General features: G+C 49.7%; 8 protein-coding genes across 8 annotated transcripts; 1 reads left to right on the plus strand and 7 right to left on the minus strand.

Annotated features, from left to right (window-relative positions):
* Positions 1 to 7: 7 nt before the first annotated feature.
* Positions 8 to 684, minus strand: FPRO_04735 (putative RPS18A-ribosomal protein S18.e.c4; the record flags this gene model as incomplete). The annotated part of the gene is made up of 3 exons (XM_031230279.1): positions 8 to 308; positions 365 to 495; positions 646 to 684. 3 exons carry the CDS (start codon positions 682 to 684, stop codon positions 8 to 10), a joined length of 471 nt encoding a protein of 156 aa, XP_031080431.1.
* Positions 685 to 1,524: 840 nt separating this feature from the next.
* Positions 1,525 to 2,602, minus strand: FPRO_04736 (uncharacterized protein; the record flags this gene model as incomplete). Its single annotated transcript, XM_031230280.1, has 3 exons — positions 1,525 to 1,551; positions 1,600 to 2,258; positions 2,323 to 2,602. 3 exons carry the CDS (start codon positions 2,600 to 2,602, stop codon positions 1,525 to 1,527), a joined length of 966 nt encoding a protein of 321 aa, XP_031080432.1.
* Positions 2,603 to 4,360: 1,758 nt separating this feature from the next.
* On the minus strand, positions 4,361 to 4,840 carry FPRO_04737 (uncharacterized protein; the record flags this gene model as incomplete). The annotated part of the gene is made up of 1 exon (XM_031230281.1): positions 4,361 to 4,840. The coding sequence occupies one exon, from the start codon at positions 4,838 to 4,840 to the stop codon at positions 4,361 to 4,363; it is 480 nt and encodes a 159-aa protein (XP_031080433.1).
* Positions 4,841 to 8,771: 3,931 nt separating this feature from the next.
* FPRO_04738 (uncharacterized protein) lies at positions 8,772 to 10,703 on the plus strand (the record flags this gene model as incomplete). The annotated part of the gene is made up of 1 exon (XM_031230282.1): positions 8,772 to 10,703. The coding sequence occupies one exon, from the start codon at positions 8,772 to 8,774 to the stop codon at positions 10,701 to 10,703; it is 1,932 nt and encodes a 643-aa protein (XP_031080434.1).
* A 368-nt stretch (positions 10,704 to 11,071) lies between these two features.
* On the minus strand, positions 11,072 to 11,356 carry FPRO_04739 (uncharacterized protein; the record flags this gene model as incomplete). The annotated part of the gene is made up of 1 exon (XM_031230283.1): positions 11,072 to 11,356. The coding sequence occupies one exon, from the start codon at positions 11,354 to 11,356 to the stop codon at positions 11,072 to 11,074; it is 285 nt and encodes a 94-aa protein (XP_031080435.1).
* A 216-nt stretch (positions 11,357 to 11,572) lies between these two features.
* FPRO_04740 (uncharacterized protein) lies at positions 11,573 to 12,388 on the minus strand (the record flags this gene model as incomplete). Its single annotated transcript, XM_031230285.1, has 4 exons — positions 11,573 to 11,758; positions 11,881 to 12,084; positions 12,143 to 12,277; positions 12,338 to 12,388. The coding sequence occupies 4 exons, from the start codon at positions 12,386 to 12,388 to the stop codon at positions 11,573 to 11,575; spliced, it is 576 nt and encodes a 191-aa protein (XP_031080436.1).
* A 928-nt stretch (positions 12,389 to 13,316) lies between these two features.
* FPRO_04741 (uncharacterized protein) lies at positions 13,317 to 14,804 on the minus strand (the record flags this gene model as incomplete). The annotated part of the gene is made up of 1 exon (XM_031230286.1): positions 13,317 to 14,804. The coding sequence occupies one exon, from the start codon at positions 14,802 to 14,804 to the stop codon at positions 13,317 to 13,319; it is 1,488 nt and encodes a 495-aa protein (XP_031080437.1).
* Positions 14,805 to 17,955: 3,151 nt separating this feature from the next.
* Positions 17,956 to 19,419, minus strand: FPRO_04742 (putative MNN10-subunit of mannosyltransferase complex; the record flags this gene model as incomplete). Its single annotated transcript, XM_031230287.1, has 3 exons — positions 17,956 to 18,625; positions 18,678 to 18,960; positions 19,014 to 19,419. The coding sequence occupies 3 exons, from the start codon at positions 19,417 to 19,419 to the stop codon at positions 17,956 to 17,958; spliced, it is 1,359 nt and encodes a 452-aa protein (XP_031080438.1).
* Positions 19,420 to 20,285: the final 866 nt, after the last annotated feature.

Genomic DNA, 20,285 nt, shown 5'->3' on the forward strand with positions numbered 1-20,285 from the left:
AAAAAGTTTAACCACCCTTCTTCTTGGAGACACCGACGGTCCTGCCACGGCGACCAGTGGTCTTGGTGTGCTGACCGCGGACACGGAGACCCCAGTAGTGTCGGAGACCACGGTGGGCGCGGATCTTCTTGAGGCGCTCGAGATCCTCACGGAGCTTTGAGTCGACACCGTTGGCAAGAATGTGGGAGTCCTTGCCATCGACGATATCGCGCTGTCGGTTGATGAACCACGTGGGGATCTTGTACTGGGTGGGGTTTTGGAGGATGGTGACGATTCGCTCGAGCTCTTCAGAGGTGAGCTCACCAGCGCTATGAGTTATTGTCAGTATATTTTGTGCATCTCGTGGGTTTGAAAACTCGCGTACCGCTTGTTGAGATCGACATCCGCCTTCTTGCAGACCAAGTTGGAGTATCGGCGACCGACACCCTTGATCTTGGTCAAGGCGTACATAACCTTTTGCTTTCCGTCAACATTAGTGTTGAGAAGACGGAGGATCTGTCTATCGTTAATATCTGCTTCTTTCGGGTTTCATGTCTCATCATCGATTTCGATGCACACAACGCTGAACAGGATGGCACGAGCGCATTCGAGCGCAACGGTGTCGAATTCGTTGTCGATGAAATGATGCTAGAGAGGATGACTTACGAACTGGAAGTTCGACTTCTCTCCCGAGACGAGCGACATGATGGGCAACTTCTACCGGGCAGTTGCCGTATGCTCGTTGAATTCGATGATCGGGTGTAGAAGATAGAAAGACTGAGTTGCCCTCGCTTAAGAAAAAAGGCTGTGGGTGGGTACTAGGGCAAGTGCAACTTTAGGCTGCGGATGGGTAGTTGATCCGTGGTCAGAAGGTACCTTAGGATCTGGCAAGTCACGTGAGCTACCTGATTCAGAGCTTGGGTCTCAGTGTTCCTGACTCATCCAATTTGAACTCAAAGTTTTTACACTGTCAGATACGATTTCTTCAGGTTCAACGCTCAAGAACCACTACGAATGACTACCTATACTTTGAGAAGCGCCTCGAGTCCGCGTCTGGCTCCAACATGAAGGACTTCCACCATAAGACCAGGTAGGACTTTGCTCATCATATGCCGTCAACTTGTGCAGCCCAACATCCGTACTTTGTCGTCTTTTTCCATCGCTCGGTCAGCTCAGCTCGCCAGCTGATCTTGAGCCGGATACCTCACCTCGGTGGTGGTACAAGACAAGAGCAATATTGCAACGTTTTTTGAGTACGGAGTCTTTAGTGTTTTCACCAAATGGAGTCTTCCGTAATTTGACTGTTGTTACATTCCCTAAGGTAGATTAGTAATTAACCTATCTATTCCCGTTTATTTGTGTACCAGCATGCATCCTTCTATGCTTAGCCTGTCAAATCAACCTGTCCATGAGAACAAGGATCAGTATGTCTATTCCTTACGCCTTGCTCCAAACTCAGGCCAATTCATTTCCTGTTCTGCACATGTAGTTGGGTGTCACCGTTCTCGCAAATTCTCAGCTTCCATGGCTCCCCTTCCTGACCACCTAAAATTCATCAAGCGGGTCGTAACCCTACTGACATCAGCATTAAACGGTTTCTGTCGGTCAGGAAAAACAGACCTTTTCTTTCTTGAGTTGATGAGCAAGCATTTCTGAGAGATTCGCTCTATCAGTCTCAGCGGTGAGGTTGGTGCTCCTTGTTTGAAGGTGGGTAACTGACACCTCCTTGAGGCCCCGAATGGTCAAAATCTCGTCTAATCCTAGAATGTCGGTGATCCTGACATGGCGATAGGATAGCGGGAAGAATTGCTTCATCAGATCGGCTCGTGGACTGAGGTTGGCAAGTGTGGATTTCGAGATGCTGATGGTCAAACCCTCGAGCTTATCACATTCTGCAAGCTTTTTGAAAGTTCTTGCTGACTTGGGTCCGCACCAGTGAACCTTGATGTCACGGACATTCTGCACAAGCAGGGGATTGCTGTCGAGATGATACAAAAGTTCGCAGCAGCAGCGGAAACGGACAGCCTTCTTCCGGAAGAAGATGCGAAAGAATTCGTGATTGAGTGCTGGACCCAAGATAGATGGCAAAGCCTTCATCTGAGGAGTATGGAAAGACCCGAATTCGCGTTCCAGCTGTGGACAGTTGCAGCTCACTTTTCGTGAGCTGGGTTTGATACCCTTCGATTTGAAGACGGTATCAACCATCAAGTCGATAATATACTCTCGGATCTCTGCAGGTAGTCTCATGAAAGGAAAACCCTCGATGGGCGGTGGTCGGTCTAGGTCAGGGAGTCACTCGCTGCTTCTTGGGAACGGTCGGCCAGATACTAGGGGATTACTTACCGGCAATTTCGAGGATCTCGGTGCACATCTCAATGATGTCGACACAGGTCTTGGACTCTTGGGGGTCCTTGTTGATCATGCGCGCGCACTTGGCTATTGTTGCAGCAACTGATTCTCTGCGACGAGGACTCAGGCGGACCATGCTCCCCAGCTCTCTAGCGTCGATAATTCCGGCGTGAAAGCTTTCCAAGCCCTGAAGGAGGACTTGAATGTTCTTGGTCAAGCCATACCGCGTATGTACGGCCTTGGACTTGAGGGCATACCAAGACTTGCTCGACATGGCGACGATAGTAAGGAGACGCGATATACCTGAAAGCCACGACGGTTGTTTTCGATGTTGGTGTGAGAAAGCAAGTCAGGGAAAGATGACGGTGTTGAGAAGATCATGCAGCAAGCCAAGATAATCTTTTCGAGTGAAGGAGCTCGCCTACCAAGACGCCCTATTGATTCAGTAACTCAGGCAATGCCTAAGGTAGGTACCTAAAGTAGGTACTCAGCCAATTCAATGTTGGGACTGAAATCTATGGACGGGGTCAATCACAGTGGAGGTCATTGTGGTCTACGCAGCAGGAGCCTGCGCGCAGTGTCAAAATCTGCCTTCCCGCCCGTGCATGCGTACCTCTTACCTCACATTAACCTACTAGGTATCTCAGGTAGGTAGGCACCTTACCTAGGTACTAACCTTTGAGGTGCTGCCTTGACAACAGGAAAGTTATTGACCCGAGTCGATGGCAGGTACCAACTTTGGCGGAACCTCAAATGATTGAGACTAGTAGTACCTATATAAAGGCGAAAGAAGAGGCAGTTAGCCAAATCAGTACATACCTAGCTGTTCGAGCTTCGTGAGACGCCAATAACGCAGCGCAAACAAGCGGCAGTGACATTGGCGGGTAAGCGCAGATACATAAATGATGATAACGACGACGGCGATATGGAGCTGGAGTTGCAGTACATTAGTGCACCGATAGTACTAATATATATCCATGGTTCACTCTGTGTTACATCGAATTTCCACTCTCAAGTTATCCATCAACTCTTTTGTATCTAGATGAGTACTAGGCTTATGCTTACTTAACGTAAAAATGAGTTCCATTCCTTGTTATATGATTGTTCTGGTTCCTGGTTGTCAACACAGGTCTGGAATAAGGCCTATTTGGCCACGGAAAATGCAAAGGCCGCCTTGAAAGCAGCGTAATTGTGACATAAACACTCTTTCTGGACAATGTAATACAATATCGCAATCGATATTGTATTAATCGTTATACATACATTAACTATGGACTCCATTGTTGTGCCAACTCAGGGATTCCTGGCCGACTATGACAGCAAGTTAGTACTAAACTGGCCCTGTTGAAAGCAGCGGTTGAAGTTTGGCCTCAAATGACACAGGAGAGGAAGTTTGATTGTAAAACAAGTAGACTTTTATTGGTCTATTCAATTCAACGCCTTTTGGTCTATTTCCCCTGTGCATGACCAAAGTGATTGCAAAACTCCTCAAAACAGTCGCTAAATCCAATATGCTATATCCCAAGCCACACATGTCGTGGCGTTTCAAATCATTTCATGCGGTTTTCATTCGGTGCCCGAGACACCGTCGTCGGAGAAGACGATAAGAAAGACAGCCAATGCGCACTGCTTTTGTTTTGGTGTCTTTTGTTGTTATGCTCTAGTGCAATGATTAAAGGGAAGTTCTGAGGTGGTGTTGCTCAGATCGTCAGCTGGTTTTCCTGTTTGGGTGGGAACAGGGGCTGATCTTTGAGATGGTTGCATCACCCGATGGGTGGGTGATATTGTCGTGAACAGAGACGGCTTCCAGAGTCGTGATAGGATGACGGATGGATAAAATGTAACGCTCAAGGCGAGGATCTTCCAAGGGAGGTAGCTGATTTGGTGTGCCTCAGTAACGTTTGCGGGCTTTTGGTGGCAGGCGTTGAAACCGGTGTTCTAGAACTCTTCCAAGATTCGCCGCTATCGACAATCGGCGTGCCCGCATGCCCGCCCATCCATCATCACTGACCTTGCCATTTCAGGAAACGGACTACGATGATTTGACGGAGGAAGACGACGAAGAAGTCTGATCATCGCTTTCGCTGTCACCTTCCAGTGAGAAGTCAACAACACTGGGGGCTCTGGTGCAGCAAGGGCTGATGCCAATGAAATTGTCCTCCTCGATTTGCTCAGGACAAGAGGCGCCAAAGGTAAAGTCGAAGTGAGAGAGCATCTCCTGGTGCTGGAGATTCTGTGCGGTCATTGGCTTCTCGCTAGGGTGGGTGATCTTCTTTCCCTTCTTGTTCTTGGTCTTGCGCTCCTTGGTGGCATCCTTGTCCTTAGACCCCCACGTCCAGGTACGGGACAGCTTGTTGACCAGTGATGATTTTGATGAAGAGTCGGACTTGTCACTGTTCTGGCTGGACTTGGTCATGGTAGCTGTGATCTTTCCTGGGGTGTTGGCGTCAACGATGTTTGTGCTTGAAGCGTCGGAGCGCACAGCGCGGCGGAAGTGCTCTCGGATAGCCATTGTGGATTATATGTTGTGGTTGAATGTAAAGCAGGGTGTCTCGTGTGTTGTTATAAGGAAAGGTGTAAGCTCGATGATGAGTGTATGTTGTTGAGTTGTTATGATCGAGGCAATGAGCTGGAATTGACAGGATCCTCAACTATGAAAGTGCTGGAGATGGTATTGACGATCGTTTATCATAAATAGATAGAAAGAGACAAGTGCAGCAGCCAGGACATTTAAAGGAAATCCCTGGAGACTGGAGATAGGAAAACCCCTCAAAGCCTTCGGTCGTTTCGGCCTGTATCCATCCAATACGTCCTGCTCTCCGGCGGCGCCTTGGAAAACCTGGGCTTGGTTGTGGAGGTGGAACCGTCTTGGGGTCCCTGGTCCCTGGGTACAAGTGGTACATTAGGGCGTCTTTTGGATTACCTCTGGGTCTGGTAGCCCCTGGGCATGAAGACGCCGCACTGTGATTAGCTCAAGAGGGTGTCGGGGGCGGAGAATAGCGGAGGAGTTGGCGGCTTATACGGGGTCAGACCCTCAATGAGGTCAGTGTTGGCCAGAACAACTGTATGGAGAAACCCTGCAATGTCGGACCGGGGAGTTGATTTCGGTACAAGGAGTACATTGCTGCCCTCGCAACCCTCTCGCGGTTAACCATGTCGTGGTGGATGGATCGGATGTAACAGTTTTTAGCAACATTGCAGATCCACGAGTTGTAGACACATGTTGAGGCTACACCACCTACGCCACTATTGGTAAACTATCAGCCTCAAAGGGGCAGGCCGCAGGAGGGCGAAAGATTGTTTCCTGCCTCTTGGCTTTTAGCCGGTGATCATTTCCATGATCGCTCTGACAGTGACAAGGATGCTCAAGTGAGATTGCGATTGCAGGCACCAGAGTTTCGTGCATGTCGACTGGCCCAGGCTTGGCTGACAGAAAATGGATCCAATAGCGAGCCTTGTTTCTTCCATTTCACCATAGTATGTAACTATCACCATAGCCGAATGTGTCCGGTAGTCGACGTGGAAGTCAGCGGAAACATGGCGCTCAGGAGTTAGGTGAATCGTGAGGCGCCTCGTGTATCAGCCGTTAATAGTACCTGTCTCATACCGTCGGTGCCTCTAAAAACAGACTTTTCATCTGAATAACGAATCCCGCAGGACAGTAACGGGCCTCATGCATGGTGTAACATTGGCCGTTTTCGACACCACCAGTACCTCATTTAGACTCCAACTTGAATCTAAAAACACGGGGTCGGCGACAAAGTCGAGCCGTGGAGGGCCCCCGCACGATGTCATCCACTTTATGCCCACTCGCCCACTAGCATTGTTGGGGGTTCTTGGGGTTTAGACGGGGTCGTGAACAGACCCACAGGCTAGACTCTGCGTGGCAAGTCATTAGGTAGCGTCGTTGTTAGAAGGTAACGCCGAGCTGAGTCCGTTTGATCTCACTCCGTTATGAGCTCCTAGGTTCAGGTTGCTGAGAAGCCTGAGATCCACGACTCTAGGACAGGTACATAATGACATCCAATTCAATGGCTAGCTTCCACTTCCAGGCACCGAGCAATCTGCAGTCTGATGAAGTCGTCTCTGATGAATGCTACACTCTGCCAAGACTGAGCACGTTGATGCACATTATCCTTGCACGGAGATCCTTCTTCACGCTCGAACCACCCAATGCGAATTACGTACAGGGGAATCGGCCCTTGCTCGGTTAATACTTGTGAACGAGGTCAGCCAACTCCCCATCTGTCTTTGGTAGCCGGTCGCGCGACAGTTGGAGCCGTTGGAGCCGTCAACAGAGTTTGCAACTTTGCAGGACTGCTAATAAACCGACCGGCAAGTCAATTACTGAATCTCTCTGGCTGGTAGGTAGAAAAACTCAGCGTTTTCCCACTGTTTGCTTCTTCCGTTTCTGCAACCATTACGGGCAGGGCAGGACGGAATTCGGCAGAGACCGGACCGGTGTTTGTCGCGGTCTTGACCTCTAACCTCAAGGCACTCAACTATCGCCGTTCCCGTTGGCTCCCGTTGCAGCCCACAACATGTCTCATTCGCCACCCGCTCTCGGCGCCGGACTTGGCATCCCGTTAGCAGCGCGGATAATTGCTTGGAGTTTGAGCTTATCGAACATGACACCTTCTTCTGATGGTTGGTGGGGAGGTTTTGATTGAGGCGGCTAAACTTGACTTGCCTCTGAGCAATTTTTTTCTCTTTCTTTCTTTTTTCTTTCTCTGTGTCGTTTTCCTTCTCGTATGTTCACTTCTTGGCTACCGGAGTTGGCGATGATACATAGTACATAATTAAGAGATAATGGCGCCCGGTCTTGGCGTGTGGGGATAACATCGACCTTGTCAATTGAACCCGTCGACAGCCGTTCAGGCTCAGGTTAAGCCGGTGCTATTCGCTGATTATCGTCTTAGTGGACCATCTCTGAGTCTCGCCAAGTCTTATCACCCCTCTGGTCCACTTCTCGCTTCGAATTTGTTCGGCGTAACTCCGTCCTGTGGCGAGGTGATTCCTGCTTGTTGTTCTTGACTTGACATGCGTACATAGTGCATGGGGGAAGATATCGTGAGCAGTACGTCTGGAAATATCTGGTTGCATCATGGTGGTTGCGTTGTTCTCGGTGACATGATCCGGATGTTCAGGGTTTACTTTTGCCAAGCTGCAGGCATTCCTGTCGCTCATAAATAATAGCCTGAGGCATCTATGATGTATTGACGTGGATACCTATTTCTGATATTCTACCTAAGGACTCAGTGCAACGTACTGCCAAAATGTCCTATTTATCGATTACAACTAAACAATGATAAGATAAGATAATTGGTAGGTATGTTATGATAAGATACAGAGCATTAGCACAAAGCTACTCGATAACGTCTGTTGAGGCTCCCGTCCTGGTAAAAGAGGACCACTTATGTCAGGAGCTAGTGCGAACAACCATCGTGATTTACGGACATTTTTTGGACGGACGTCGTCATACATTATCCCAAGCGGAGTTGAAAGCTGATGGGTTACACACAGCCAGCTTATTAGGCTCAGTTCAACAGAAGTATCCAACTGACCGCTTCGACTTTGAGCGTCACATCACCACGTGCAGTAAATATTAGTTCGAGACACGGACAAAAAGGTCCTCGACGTGCTCAAATTGCTGCATGTCTTCGAGTTTATCCGTCATTTCTGATGCAGTGAAATCTATATACAGGGTAAGTTCCACAGAAGAAGCACCAGCGAACGGGGCAGCTACAGGGGACATCAGTGGTCAGTACCACCTGGATATGTGCCGTGACCAATGACATAGCGCGCTGCAAGCCCCAGACAGCGATTTGAATCAGGAACATTGATGATTAACGTCACGATCTATTGGAGGCGGGCCCAGTGACGCACCTCTCTCACACTCTGACAGCACGGTACCGGCCTCTCTTTACCTGCCACGCCCGACTCCTGACTCTGAGGCCTGCCTGCGACAGGCGCAGCTTCGGTCGCGTGAGTTTTTGATTTGACCACATGATAGTTTCATATTCGACGGACATTTATTGATCCAGCCAGCTCAACCCAAGGTAACTCACTGAAGCAAGAACCTTGTCTCCCTTACCTACGTCTCCTCGACTGTCTTCTGAAGTCCACCGTTTCCTTTCTGTGCTTTTTGTCACATTGTCTCGTGTCTGCATGAGATCGGCCCCCCAGCGCCTTTATCTTGCTTGCTTGTGATAACCATTCGCAGATACCCAGGTCGCGGACGGATACAGCCCCTGCCACCGTCTTCGTCTGTTAGCAACACAACTGCCGTGTTGCAATTGTCCGAGTTCGCATTTTACACACTCCCCGCATCCAGACTCCTACCTATTGCAGCTAGATAGCAACGTCTTTAAAGCATCGAGTGTCTCCTCCAGATTCCAGATTGTCAAATTTGTTACAATAACTTCTTGTCTAACGCCGCTGTGATGGGCGCGGAAGACACTGGGGGTGGCGGGCTACCAGCCTCTCCCTCATCATTCAATCCACGAAGAACCGGAGGCAGCCAGTCTATCGCTCGAGGAGCCAACACACAAGGCTACGACGAACAATCACCTCTACTAAACAATGACGCCAACAATGTCCATAGGGAAGCGGACGATTCACAGGTCACAAAGAGCATATGGTATTTGCTCATATTGACCATCAGCATTGGTGGTCTCCAGATCGCATGGTCTGTTGAGCTTTCAAACGGATCACCATATCTTCTATCTCTTGGCTTGAGCAAATCTCTCATGGCTCTCGTCTGGATTGCTGGACCCTTGACCGGCACCCTTGTTCAGCCATATGTGGGTATGCTCAGCGACAATTGCCGTCTGCCCATGGGTAAAAGAAAACCGTTCATGATCGGGGGATCTATTGCCACCATCCTCTCCCTGTTGTTTCTTGCCTGGGCCAAAGAGATTGTCGGCGCTGCTGCTGGACTCATGGGTTTTGACCCAGAGTCTAAAGATGTGAAAACAACAACTATCGTGGTCGCAGTCATCGGCGTTTACGTGCTCGATTTCGCCATCAACACCGTCCAGGCGTCCATTCGTGCATTCATCGTCGACTGTGCGCCAGCTCACCAGCAAGAGTCTGCCAATGCCATGGCCAGTCGGATCACCGGATTTGGTAACATCATTGGATACATTGCTGGGTATGTCGACCTGACCCGTCACCTTGGCTTCCTTGGGAAGACGCAATTCCAGATCCTCTGTGCTATCGCATGTTTTGCCCTTGCCTTGACCGTGTTTGTGAGCACCGCCTTCATCAAAGAGAGGGATCCCCGACTTGACGGCCCGGCCAAGAAAGAACAGCAAGGCGTTTTCTCCTTCTTCTTCACTATTTTCAAGTCGATCAAACGCCTACCGCCTCAGATCAAGAGGGTATGCGAGGTCCAGTTCTGCGCCTGGGTCGGCTTCTTCCCTCTGTTGTTCTATACGTCCTCATACATCGGAGAGATCTACGTCGAGCCATACCTCCAAGCGAATCCCCACATGTCTCCGGAACAGCTCAACAAACTGTATGAGCAAGCGACCCGTATAGGTACCTTTGCACTTCTCATCAACTCGATCGTGAGCTTGCTCACAAATGTATTCCTTCCATTTTTCATTGCTCCAACGTACGATAGCCAGCCAGTCACCGGTATTCCAGGAGAGAGCCCTGCAGGGTACTATGACTCGGATGAGGATGAGAAGCCCTCGTGGTTAGACAAGCTGGCCATTCCTGGCCTGACTCTCAAGCGTGCTTGGTTCCTGTCCCTCCTTCTTTTTGCTGGGTGCATGTTCGCCACGCTTTTCGTCCGGACCGTAAAGGCGGCCACCGTGCTTGTTGGTCTTGTTGGTATCACCTGGGCGATGACGCTGTGGGCTCCATGGGCCATCATCAGTGCCGAGATCAGCCGGAGAGATGCCCTGATACGAGCTCAAAAGACACGATTGGCGGCCGCTAGAGCAAACAATAACGGAACCGCAGATGACGAGGAGGAAGAAATCGACCAGGCTGGAGTAATCCTCGGCATCCACAACATGGCGATTGCGGCACCTCAAATCATTGCTACTGTTGGTTCCAGTATCATCTTCAAGCTCTGGCAGAAGCCCAGAGGCACACCGGGAGACCACAGTATTTCTATTGTGTTCGCTCTTGGTGGAGCTTGTGTCCTGATCGCGTCATTCTTCGTCGCCAAGATCAAGGATGATGCTTCTATACCAGCTGATGTTATGGTCGAAGCCGAACAGGGTCGGAGTGGGACAGAAGAGGTCCCTGAACGCCGACCCCTCAGCCGGCGCAAGTCTACCAAAGACCAGCTTCCCAGAGCAACCCAGGCCCGGGCCACACTGACACGACACAAGAGTTTCGGAGGCGCCGAAATGCACTGAGAGCATCAATACAGACAGACAGAGAGAGAGAGAGAGGTACACGCCCTTGAACGAAGCATGGGAAGGTGTAGGGTAAATCATTTGGATTCGCATTTGGCTCTATTTACCAAGCCTAGGAGCATATGGAGGGATGGAATACGGATTTTCTTCTGGTTAATTTGACAAGTGCCTAATGCTAGAAGCCCTAGGTATAATGCTGGGCTATAGGTTGGATGCTAGAACCACAGTTTCATGTTTAAGCTTAGATCAAGACATCACATTCGTTCCTCAGCTCGTCTTCATCTGATATACATGGCTCAAATACCCAAGCCTACCCATCCACCACCACCATGACGCACAACATCCGTAGCGGAGCCTACGCCCCGAAATCAATCCATTGGGTTCGGGTCTGCTGACTTGGGACCACACGTGCCGATAGAGATTCTTGTCTCGCCAGGAAGAGGACCAAGGGTAGGATTGATGGTAGTGAAAGGGATGAAGCGAAAGCACCACAAGACATGGTCGTCCTCGCCACAGTAGCTGTAATCACAGTCGAACGACTCTTTGGGAGCAGCTGTGACGGCAGGGGCATCCGTGTTGCAAGGCTCTGGGTTGTGAGGGAGAGCCAGGGCTGTTGAGGCGAAGAGTATAACGAGATAGCTACTGGGAAGCATTTCGAAAGTTGTGAAGCTTCTGCGTCGAATTTGGGTCAATACTTTGTGTTGTCAAAGTTTCCACGAGAGGAGGGGATCTTTATAGAGAATCATGGTCAAACAAGTGCTACATTCGAGAGGGCTTCCCTGTACTCGATTCAACCAACAGGTACTTGTTTGCGTTGCAGATGGTGATATATAACACTCACATGATACTGCAGCTGGGTTTCATCTGGACTAGAACAACAGAGAACAAGTGCAGTAGGCGAAGAGCCGTGCAAGGAATCGGCAGATGTGATTTCCACCTACTATACCCGAGGCAAAGAATTGCACAAGACGAATAAAATGGTCGAGAACTGTGAGACCAGGCGGGAATTCGGAGTGTTGTACTTCAGAAGACTGAAAGCCAACAGTCTCTGGTGACTATTTAGGTACACACTGGCCTTTAGGTGGCTCTCTTTCTACATGGATAGCATCTTGTTTCCAGCCTTCACCCACAACGACATAATTACTCCGATGCTGGTTACCCAAACTAAACTGCGTACCCGTGATAGTCGGGGATTATCCTGCAACCACAGGTAAGCGATGTTGTACAGGAGACGGCTCACAACATAGCCGAGACCAAGGATATTGATTGTTGGCGCTGGTACAGCTGCGAAATTTGCGGCCAAGATGCCTGCGGCATAGCAACTGATAGTTTCGAGGCCGTTTTCTGTGGCAGCTTTTGCACGGAGGAGGAATTGTTTATGCTGGGATCGTTAGTGGGAGTTGTGGGCGAGAGATGGACAATCAGACAACCAAACCTACAGATTTATCAAGAGTCTGGCAATTGGCGATTCTGTCCTTGTGAGAGCGAGGGTTACAGTTGTCGTAGGTCCCTTTGGCACCTGCGGTGATGGTGTAGGCGTGAGGGAACGTGATGATGAAGAATGCAGCTGGGACCTATAGGATGCATTAAGTTGAGATGTCGTTGATCACGAGGGGAGGGGAGAAGGGTCGTACTGTGAAGAAGGAATAGTTCCTTGTGAGATCGAGACCGAGAAAGGACTCCATTGTGGTTGATAGGGAGGGAGTCGTACTGTGATGAAGAGCGAGCTCAATTGAATTGTTTGATGGATGATGGATGGAGACCTCTGGTTTAAATCACAAAACAACAACAACAACAACAACAACAAAACTGTTGAGAACAACGAATATCTGATGAGATTGAATCATCGTGAGTTCCAGGGAGAATTATCAAACTTGTCCGACAGTTTAATAATCAGGCGTAGCTGTTGGTTATTAGACCCGCTTCGAGTATGATGAACATGCATGCCATGTTGAGTTAGCCTAACGTTTAGGATCAACCCAAAGGCCCAAGTGAGGATAACGACTGTTGAACAACGTGACAACTGCTTATTCAACTCTACTGATGTGTCATGGAATATTCAATGTTATTCCTAACGCGATATGTAGACGAAAGTAACATCCGCCTATCCATCCATCCATCCAATGTTATGTCTACAGTCATTCATTATGCCAATCACAAAGAAGAGGTAAAAATCTGGCCATATCGGGTTTGGTGTTTCCATCCCCAACACCGCTAACCTCGATCAATATGACTAAGAAACAGGGGCATTCTCAACGCCTTTCAACATCATCAGCATTCCCCTTCTCAAAACTGCCCCCCCTGGTGATCTATCCACGTTCAGCACTCACACGGCAGAAAACGACCAAAGTAGGCTCGTAAGACTTGCATTGCTAAATACTTCATATGCTCGCATGGTCATCAACCACTTGTAGCCAAGAGATGACTATATATATATATATGTACTGAGAAGAGTAAAGGTTGACACAAGAACCTAGAATCGAAAATGCTTTGACAGATGTTCAGTATCTGTTAGAATGCCATGTAAAAACAGCCGCCACCGCCGACCCATGTCTTTCCTTGTTGTGTCTGGGGGTATCTTATATGTTTGTAAAGGTTAGAAGCTCGACCTGCTCATGCAAGATATCGCTTCGAGATGACGGATCGCTTGGACCCGACTCGCCAACCGCTTCCGTCCCAGCTTGTGGTGCTGCTTGATTGGGGCTTGCTAGTCTTGTAGGCTCCGGGGCCATGGTACTGACCATTATCGTAACTTTGGCCAGTGCTGTAGCCACCACCTTGGCCTTGCTGTTGCTCAGGGGAATAGCTGTTGCCTTTATCTTGGCCTTGTTGACTGTCAGGAGAGTATCCGTCACCGTTTTGGGTGCCTTGTCCTGGCTGAGTGCTGCTGGGTGGGTTGGTCTGGCCATCACCGTTTCCGCTCTGGCCGTTACCACTGTTGCCATTGCCACTGTTGCCATTGCCACTGTTTCCGTTGCCCGAGTTTCCATTACCCGAGTTGCCGTTGCCAGAATTTCCGTTTCCTGAATTGCCATTGCCAGAGTTGCCGTTACCACTGTTACCACTACCGCTGTTACCGCTGCCAGAGTTGCCGCCACCGGTGGTTCCGTTACCACCACCACCACCGTACGAGCCTCCCTGGACGTAAACCTTGATACTGTTTACAAGCCAGTATGCGTTCTTGAAGTCGGCAGGGTTGTTGGCAACATAGTCCTTGCAGTCTCCCAAAGACGAGGTCTCTGGGTTCTTGCCCCAAACATCGGGGGAGCCAGCCCAATCACCGCAGAAAGTGGTATCAAAGACGATGTTGTTCTCCTTGAAGTGATCGTCGATGTTGCAGCCTTTACCGCCGTTGAATTTGGCAGCGGGAGGACCCCAGGATGAAGGGGTTGGGTTACCGGACTGGATATCTTGCGGGATGCGACCACGGTGGAAGAACCATACAGCAATGTGGTCGGATGTCCACTCAGTGGCGTAGACTCCGCCGCCGATGTCATTGAAGCCATCGCCGTAGTTCTGGTTGTCTGAGGTGTTCTGGCCACAGCCGGCGGCGGCACCAGCAGAATCGCAGTTTTCGGACTCGAGGGTGGTGCCCTGGGTGGTGCCATCATTGGTGATGCTGCAGCCAGGTCCAGTGTGGAGACTGATCTTGTTCTCGGTCTGAGTGTTGACACCCTCGAGGATATCAATCTCGCCAGAGGTTGGCCAGTTGGGACCGAACATCCAGTATGCGGGCCAGACACCGGGGATGCTGCCAGGCATATGGGCAATATCGGCGACGAAGAGACCGTGAGTGAAGGCGTCGTGGGAGGTGACACGGACAGACCTTCGGCCGTTGGAGGGGTTCTTTGTCTGGTAGTCTACGCCCATGTAGACAGCACCATCGACATAGCCAGCCAAACCCTCAGAGTTGGCGGCGTCGGCGTCGACGTAGTCGACAAAGCCGTGTGTGGGATCTTCTTCATTGAAGAACTCGAAGGCCTCGAAAAAGTTGGAAGAGTCGTATGTGGTCTTGAGGGAGTACTGAGAGTAGGAGTTGTTCTGTGCAAACGCACCATTGAACAAGGCCGTGAGGCCCAGCGCGAGGATGGAGGAATGCATTGCTTCTGAGGGGAGGAGTCTTTGGAGAAAAAGAATTAAGACGAGAAGAGGTGTGTTGTTTCTAGTCAATTATTCGCAAGATCGATTCTGATTTGAAGCTGAAGTTTTGAGAGTGAAGGAGAGAACGCGATCAAGTCGTTCACAGAGACAGACGTTGTACCAGAGCGAGGCTGATGTCCTGAGAAGGTCGAGTGCAATGAACAAACGATTTATAACAATAGATCAGTGAACTACCATTCATCACCTATTGTCTGAACGAGAGAATCCCCAGCCAAAAGTGGAGGGAGGGCTGGAGGGGGAGGCTATTGAAGTGAGTGACAATAGCTCTGACACTGACGCCGCCAAGGAGGTAGGTAAGGTAGGTAGTCCAGCGATATAATTACTGCTCCTAGTCAATAGGAAACCAGCAACGAAAACCAAGGCAAGGCAAAAGAGAGTGGATGGAAGAGAATGATAAAACAAGGACGGCCAGCCAGCTACCGAAAGGATTGAATGGCGATGGCGACGAATGCAGCCAAGAAAGAAGTCAAGGAGTGGATGTGTCTTCTCCAAGTTTCCAAGAACAGCTCAGCCTCAGAGTAACCAGACACTGAAGACGGAAGAAGCCAAGTCAAAGGAAAGTACAAAGATAGAGACAGAGACACAGAGAGAGACAGAATGAGAGAAAGAGAGAGAACGAAAAAAAAAAGAGTGAGGTTGGTAATGGTCTAGCAAAAGGAAGGGCTTCCAAGGAGAGGAGAGGAGGGAATGCGGGAGCTATGTATAAGTTTATGTCTCTGATATGGACCGGAATGTCTTACAGCCTCTCCTTTCGAACGCCAAGCTATTTTGAGAAACGAGACTAGCCATGTTTCTTTGTTCCTCTCCCACCCCTTGTCTCGTTTGGGGCCTTGGGTGCGCTGTGTTGCTTGCTGCTTGCTTCTATCAGTTCATGCTCAGAGATCAGATGGATGCTAGAGCTAGTGCTCGTGCATGCTAAAGATTCCGAAACAATAGCCAAGGGGGGCCTTGAACAAGTCAGGACTCTTCATATAATAGAGTGCCGCCAATAGAATCTCCCACAACCACTTTTGTCCAGAGGCTCTAATGCGTAGGTAGCTTGACAGTTCCGATTCAGAGAGGGCCAAGGCCAATCACTCCAACGGAGAAAAAGCTTAGCGGAACCATATACGGCTTGGCGCGCCTCGACATGGCCGGTTCAGGCAGGGAGATGGATGTGTCGAGGCCTGTGATAGGCCCATATTAAGTAGACGAGCGGGTTCAGGGGTTTGCATCCACTAGAGAGCACGCTATCTGGCAGTGGAGTGAGTGGATGTGCGTGGCAGGGGGGAGGGTTTAGTGAGTAAGTACCTAGTTAATGGAGCTGGAGGGCTCAAATGGGATGAGAAACAGCTGACGACGAAACAGAAACATTCCCGCTCAGCTGGGTACCTTAGTAGGTAGGTTGTATTTTTCTGCTGGAATTCTCTATTGTAATACATCGATTGGCCATGTGAATGCTATTGTTCTTGAATTCGTGAATCATACAGCTATGATTACCTAGACTGCTATACATGTGCCAGTCTATCAGGGACCCAGACCTTGGTATCCACAACAGCGCTTCTACAAGTAACTGTACATATAGCCGCGCGCTCAACTCATTTCCATCCCTGTCTCTCCACCTGATGCCATCCATCCATAACTTTAGTAGGTAGGGAGTTAGAAGCCCAATCCAACAAGCAAGCAAGCAAGCAAGCAAGCAAGCAAGAACAAAGAATATCCAAACAAAGCACTCGGCATATAAATCACACACTTACATACATACATAGCCCAACTCACCCCAAATACCCTGATCTTGACCCACCGTCTTGAATCGCTCATATTTAAGCTAGGCTGAATTCATTCCTTACCAAGACATTTCAGTCACTTAGCCTCGACGCGCGTTATCCAGCCGCCGCCACACTCATGCAAACAATGACCTATTCTGAAACATGGTCTCAGGAATGGAAGCAAGACTAGACCTTTCTATCCCTTCTCCCTACCTACCTACCTACCTACCTACCTACCCAGTGCCTACGGATACGTAGTTCCTCTTTTGGACACTCACACACATATGTACTCACGCTGCTGACCTCACCGTAGAACCTTTCTGCCACCTCCTTTCTCTCTCATCATCTACGATACTCCAACATTTCCACTTGAACCTTCAAATTCGATAAAAATCTGCTACTCCTGAAACTTATGTACACATTGTATCTGTACTCTCCTGACGAGGTTAGTCTGCTTCAACGGGCGGAGAATTAACTCCTCGTCTATTCTTCCGTGCCGTGGTCCCGAACTCACATCACATCCCGGCAGTTATGATCTCGGCTCTATAGAATAGACGAACAAGATCGACGCTCTTCTCAAGGTCCAGGGCCAGGGCCACCCACCCTGACAGCCTCCATCTTTTTAGACTTTTAGAATGTCGTGATATTTCCCCTGATTATATGTGGTCTCGCTACGCATATTGTATCAGCTTGATCTGTGTCTAGGATTATCCTTGCCCCATAATCATCCATCACTTCCGGAGGATCTCACCCATTCGACACAAAACAGTTTCACTCCATGCATCTTCACACTAAGTACCACCTATCAGTATCAGATAACCCCCCCGTAGGTGGCTAATCCTTTCTTTCGGACCGATCGCAATCCCAGCTGTTCGGGTATAAACTGTACTGTACATAGTATGAGTATATATGTCCTTTCTAATTGACAGCCACATGAAACTCTACATACATCTTCCTCCACAACCTAGCAACCTTTTCATATCTATAAAACACTCTCCATCTCCTCTCATTTCACACCATGACAATTCGGTAAGCAGGCGATGCTTCCGAATTCAAACCTCTCCGTGCGATATGGAGCCGAGATTTTCCCTTCCCATCTCTCGACTGTCGCGGTCCTCTTTCTAATGCCTCGTCTAAGTGGGTATATGCAGTCGGGAAAAGAAAAAGTGCAAATCATGTACAGAACTCCGTGGCAAGCATCAGCGCAGTCATACCATTAGACTGTTTCTCGTGTCCGTGTCCGTTTCCCGTATATCGTCTCGCCGAGCTGATGCGTCTATATCCCAACAAACAATCAACCAAGTCGTCGCTTTATTCATCCCACAGCTTCATTCAAGTGCTCTTCACAACTTGACCTTCTTGCCGGTGAGCTTGAACCAGATGACCGCAATGAGATCCTCCTTAAAGCGTTCCCATGGGTTTCGGTTGAGCCAGTAACTGAACTCACGGTAATAGTACATCTCGCCCCAACAGTCTCGGCCCCATTCGCACCCTGCCATGTTGACCAGGAAATCGCGCTGGTTCTCCTCATAGTGGATATGCTTATCCTTGGGACCGCCGTCTGGGTTGCAAGCTCCAGGTGGGAAACTGTTGATCTTGCGTTGGTGTAGGAAGCCGACATGCTTGCGCACCCATGGCTGCGATTGATATAGCTGATCCAGCGCATCTTGCTCTTTGTGTTCCCACTGCATGTGCTTCTGCTCATATGTGACAGGATCCCACCAAACGTCGAGCAGTCTGTCCGTCCAGTCGCTGCGCCGCATGAAGAAGGATCCCAGGTTGAAGCCGGCGCAATCCTGTGTCATGATCATGTTGATCGAGTTGGCCTTGCCATCTCCAACAGGGCTTCGCGAGACCTCATCCAGATAATGATGGGTGAAAGGGTGCGATATGTTGCGAGGGTTGAAGTAGTTGATGTCGCGCTCGACTTCTGTCTGCAGGTGGTTGAAGATGTGGTCTTGAAGTGATACTGAGGGCTCCATGACGAATGTGTTCAAGTCCAGCCACCAAACCCTGACATCGAGCTTAGTCTTTTATTCCATACACACAGCCAGGGTCAGCTTACCATTCAGCCTTGGGATACTTCCTCAAGGTCGACCGAATAAAGTCGACTTTCTCCCAGCTCTCCCGCCACTCGTGCGCATACTTCTTCTTGGTGCTCATATCCACAATTTCCAAGTCGTAGCCCCATCGGTTGACGTACTTTCGCTTGTTTCGCACGCTGTCTCGCTCGATAGCCCATTCTCTGGCACCCTTCCACTCCATGACACCACCTCCAACATTTGCACCCAAGATAATGACAAACTTGTTTCCGCCACCGAACGATCTTCTCCAGTAATATACAAGAGCTGCAAATGATCAGTCATAGCCCAAGACCCAAGAGAAGCCAGGGGCAACTTACGGGTTGTGTAGAAAATGGTATAGCAGAGTATCGCTACCAGCGTGAACAGTAGAAACATCTTTAGCCTTCTGCCCATTCGTCCATAAATCGATCGAACTCTACCGGCGAGTGGTACCTTTCGAATCCATCTTGGCCCCCGTCCATGTTTTTCCTTCCAGGTCTCACGCTGCCCGTTAAACTGCGGGAGACTGCTCGATAGTCGCCGCATATGTCTGCTGAAGAAACCCTTGTTTTGAGTCGAAAACGAAGAAAATGTGCTCGAGTTGTGAGGCCGCATCTTGGCCGATTCCCATACAACAGGGCCACCGCTCACGTTCGCTGGAGTCGACCTCCCGCTGTCAAGGCTCAAGCCTGGACTTGACCAGCCACCACCGGGAACAGGTGAAGGGCTTCGCGAAAGGGTCATGGAAGGACCTGGGGTATCTGTAGGAGGCGGGCTCAGAGATTAGCTCGCGAACTAACGTTAGGTTGACTGCAGTTGACGGTCCATGGAAGTCAAAGACAAGCAAGATATATCTATAAAAAAAAAGAGAGGAGGGAGAAGGGAGAATGATCAAGAGCGAGTTAAGGTTGAGGCCATGCAGAAACCAAGGCGCAATGACGGGCACAAGAGTATGTATAAAAAGAGACAGTGGGGAGGATAGCAGTCCAAAAATATTGATGGTCTAATAAGGGAATCCGCCAAGAAGCCTCAAGGTATGAGAGCTGAGACATTGACAAGACAACTGGAGAGCGTCACTATCAACTGTACGTACCTGGAACAGGAGATAAGGGACTGCTGTGAGGCTGCTGTGGCCTCTGGGGATCGGAGGATAGCAAGCCAGGGTTGATCACGATATGGCTGACAGAAGACCGTTGTCTGGTATGAAATGCACGGGAAGGGCGATCGCTAAACGAGCTCGAAGAGCCGAAGGGTGAGCGTGATGAAGCCAGCTTGAGCAACGTCGCAATCGGCGACTTCTGAGAAGGGTGCCGCTTATGCCGGTTATCGCGAAGTGGAGGGTGAGGGGCAGTAACTCTCGTGGAGGGTCGCAATCACGAGGCTCAAACTGTTGTGATAGCAAATGCTTTGGTGTTGTGTGGTTTTCCCCCCTTCCCTCTTTTCCCCTTCTCATTTGCCCACTCTGCCTCTTCTGCCCAGAGTCGCAGGAACGAGAAGTTTGCTTTGACGCCACAAACGTCCCGAGTTTTCCACCTTGGCAAGGGAGGGTATACAGACGTTCTCCAAGGTACCAAGGCCAAGCCAACCACGGGCGCGACTGTTCAGCTGGA

This window comes from Fusarium proliferatum, assembly GCF_900067095.1.
Source record: "Fusarium proliferatum ET1 genome assembly, contig: FPRO_scaffold004, whole genome shotgun sequence".
In the NCBI taxonomy this organism is placed as follows: Eukaryota; Fungi; Ascomycota; class Sordariomycetes; order Hypocreales; family Nectriaceae; genus Fusarium; species Fusarium proliferatum.